Source organism: Limanda limanda, chromosome 3 (assembly GCF_963576545.1).
Source record: "Limanda limanda chromosome 3, fLimLim1.1, whole genome shotgun sequence".
NCBI lineage: Eukaryota > Metazoa > Chordata > Actinopteri > Pleuronectiformes > Pleuronectidae > Limanda > Limanda limanda.
The window spans coordinates 8,512,985-8,516,048 of NC_083638.1; the positions used below are offsets into that span (position 1 = coordinate 8,512,985).

Sequence of the window (3,064 nt, forward strand, 5' to 3'; positions counted from 1 at the left end):
TAACAAAACTTAGTCACACCTGTTTTATCATCAAGGACTGGATCTTTAACTCCTGCAGTAACACCAGTGTCTCTAATGGACTCCTGAACATCTTTTCCAGCATTAGAGCTTTTTCCTTCTGAGGGACCTGAAGGCAGAACATCAAGGTTTTTTGGTAAGTGAAGAAAATGTATACTTATATAGATAAATTAGAAAAGTAATGGTGTCTTAAATACTCTTCATAAAATGAGTTATGTGTCTCTACTGAAATTCCTTTAGAGTTTTTTTTCCTTTTTGTTGTAGTCACCTTGCATCCAGGTGTGTTATGATCCTATAACACTTGTGTTGTTAATAAAACAGTAAGAGCCTGATTGAAATGAGGGAAAGATCTGATGCAAATTAGAAATTATTTGAAGAAACACTTTTGGAGCATAAACATTTTAAAAACTGTTCAGGTGGCAGCTTTACTTTATCATGGAGAACAGTTTGTTAACAGGGTGAGATGCTGCCTTCTACTGGAACTGTCGTGCCACTACATGAAGACCACAATGAGAATATTTCTCTCCACAGGTTTGATTCCATTAAGGATCAGGGTTCATCATCACAGCCTGGATGGTGATGATGGTGATGATGGTGATGATGATGAAGATGTGTTGGCTGATGTTGGGGGCTCAGCTGGCCATCGCTGCCCCCACAGTCCCAAACAATTTCTCCTACCACGACATCAAAGAAAGTACGACATGTTTGTGTATTTCATCTAGCTTTGTGTTTTAAGTGAAAATGCTTTAGAAAAGAGAGCAATGTTTTCTTTTGAACCCCCAAACCCTAAGCTCAGCTCTTGGATGCAATGTGTTTATTTCCCATAGTTCCTGTGGGTGGTGTGAGGATCCACATGGCCCCTGCTCAGGCAGCAGTGTTTGCAGCTCAAGGGCAGAATGTCACTCTGCCCTGCAGGTTTTGGTACGAGCCTGAGTTGAGCTCAGCCAGAAACGTGAGGATCAAGTGGTCCTGGCTCCCTGCGGCTGGAGGACATGAGACAGATGTGCTGGTGGCCATCGGCTCCCGCACTCGAAGCTTTGGGGCGTTCAGGTGGTTCGACTCAGGACAAATAATTATTGTACTATTGTGTTATTTGTGGCTTTGTGATCTTGTTTGTCTTGAACCTCAAGTCGCTGTTGGTGTCTGTGTGTCAGGGGTCGTGTGCAGCTCAGACAGGATTTCCCAGGAGACGCTGCCCTGCTGATGCCTGGACTCCAGCTGAAGGACACGGGACGTTACCGCTGTGAAGTGGTGGACGGGCTGGAGGACAAGAGCACAACCATTGACCTGGAGCTACAAGGTCAGTCAGTGAAGGATGTCTGAGCGTATGGACAGTTTGTACTGTATGTGATGGGTAATGATAAAGTCTGAGTGATGGTAGTGCTGATCAAAAAAACATATGTATGACGTCTCTCCGTTTAGATTTTGAAGAGGATCAAATGACATAAGAAATCAGACATTGAAGATTTTAAAGTAACCTGCCTCAAAGGTCATATATATTATAGTCATTGCCACTAGATGTCGCACTAGCACCACAATCTCAGACATGGCACGAGGGCCTTTGACCTGCCTGCACCGTTCTGAGTAATACTAATGACAGTTGCAGTAACAGTCGTAGTAACAGAAGCAGTATGAGTAAATGTACAGCACAGTAGTATCACACAATTTGAAGTATTTGAAGCCCACATGCTTTGTGTTACAGTACATCAGAGAGTAGTGACATTGTTTCCTCCCCCCCAGGTGTGGTGTTTCCCTACCAGCACCTTCAGGGTCGCTACCACCTGAGCTTCCTGGGAGCCCAGCGGGCCTGTGAGGAGCAGGACTCCTCCATCGCCACCTTCACGCAGCTCCTCCAGTCCTGGAAGGAGGGTCTGAACTGGTGCAACGCAGGCTGGCTGGCCGATGGCACGGTCCAGTACCCCATCACCCGACCCAGAGGGTCTTGCGGGGGGCAGGACCTCGCTCCGGGGGTTCGGAGCTACGGCAGATGGCACCTGCTCCCTCATCACTATGATGTCTTCTGCTTCTCCTCCTCCCTCCCAGGTGAGAAATTCTTCCTCATCACTATCATTATGATAAGAGATGATTTTCCCAAATAACATCACAAAGGCTCAGTTACAAAAAGCATTACTACAGACTCGATACTTTCTTTCATTTTGAGGCTTTAGACTCTTATTTGAATCATCTTTTGTGATATTTCTAATTACCTATTGGGAAATCTCATTATTGACTAGTAACCAGATTATTTGCTTTAATCAAATAGTTTACACTTACATATTATCAATCATATAATAACCTACTTTCAAGTTCACAATTAAATCCAAGTCACAAAAGTCCAAAAAAAATCTCACAAGACTTTAGTGGAAATCTGTCAGTTTGTTGTCTGATGTCTACAGTTTTAAGTCTGAAACAAGATAACATTTTAGAGGCTGATCAAGTCTGCAGAACAATCTCGAATAAATGTGTTTCCTTCAAAGGGAGAGTCTACTATCTCCAGCCCTTCCACAAGATGAGCCTGACCGAGGCCCGGCAGGCATGTCAGGCGGACGGAGCAGAGGTCGCCAAGGTCGGACAGCTCTACGCTGCCTGGAAGTTCACAGGGTTGGACCACTGTGACGCCGGCTGGCTGGCCGACGGAAGCGTTCGCTACGCCATCAGCCGGCCGCGTGAGAACTGTGGCCCCTCTGAGCCGGGGGTCCGCAGCTTCGGCTTTCCACCGCCACAGCACAAGCATGGAGTCTACTGCTATAAATCAGTGGAGGAATGAGTATAGATCACAGCAGCTCCTCTGTTGGGTCAGAAATTTCAAGTTGGCTCAGATTATTTTAATACATGTATCCTGCTGAGCGTCATAATACTGTGTAAAGATGTTTTCAACCTATGTCTATGTTTGTTTCATGGCATAAACTGGTGAAATGAACATTTCTACTTGAATTTAAACTGAGAATAAATTCAAGTGTGCAGACTTTGAGTGGAGATTATTCTGATACTGACACATTTACTGTGTAAACATCAACCTCAAGTCAGTTTCACATAATCAGTTTAG

At 44.8% G+C, this 3,064-nt stretch overlaps 1 protein-coding gene across 1 annotated transcript; it reads left to right on the plus strand.

The window, feature by feature from the left end:
• The first annotated feature begins 591 nt into the window (after positions 1 to 591).
• LOC132998860 (hyaluronan and proteoglycan link protein 3-like) lies at positions 592 to 2,785 on the plus strand. Its single transcript, XM_061068605.1, has 5 exons — positions 592 to 712; positions 846 to 1,068; positions 1,173 to 1,318; positions 1,759 to 2,061; positions 2,496 to 2,785. The coding sequence occupies exons 1-5, from the start codon at positions 592 to 594 to the stop codon at positions 2,783 to 2,785; spliced, it is 1,083 nt and encodes a 360-aa protein (XP_060924588.1).
• The last annotated feature ends 279 nt before the right edge of the window (positions 2,786 to 3,064 follow it).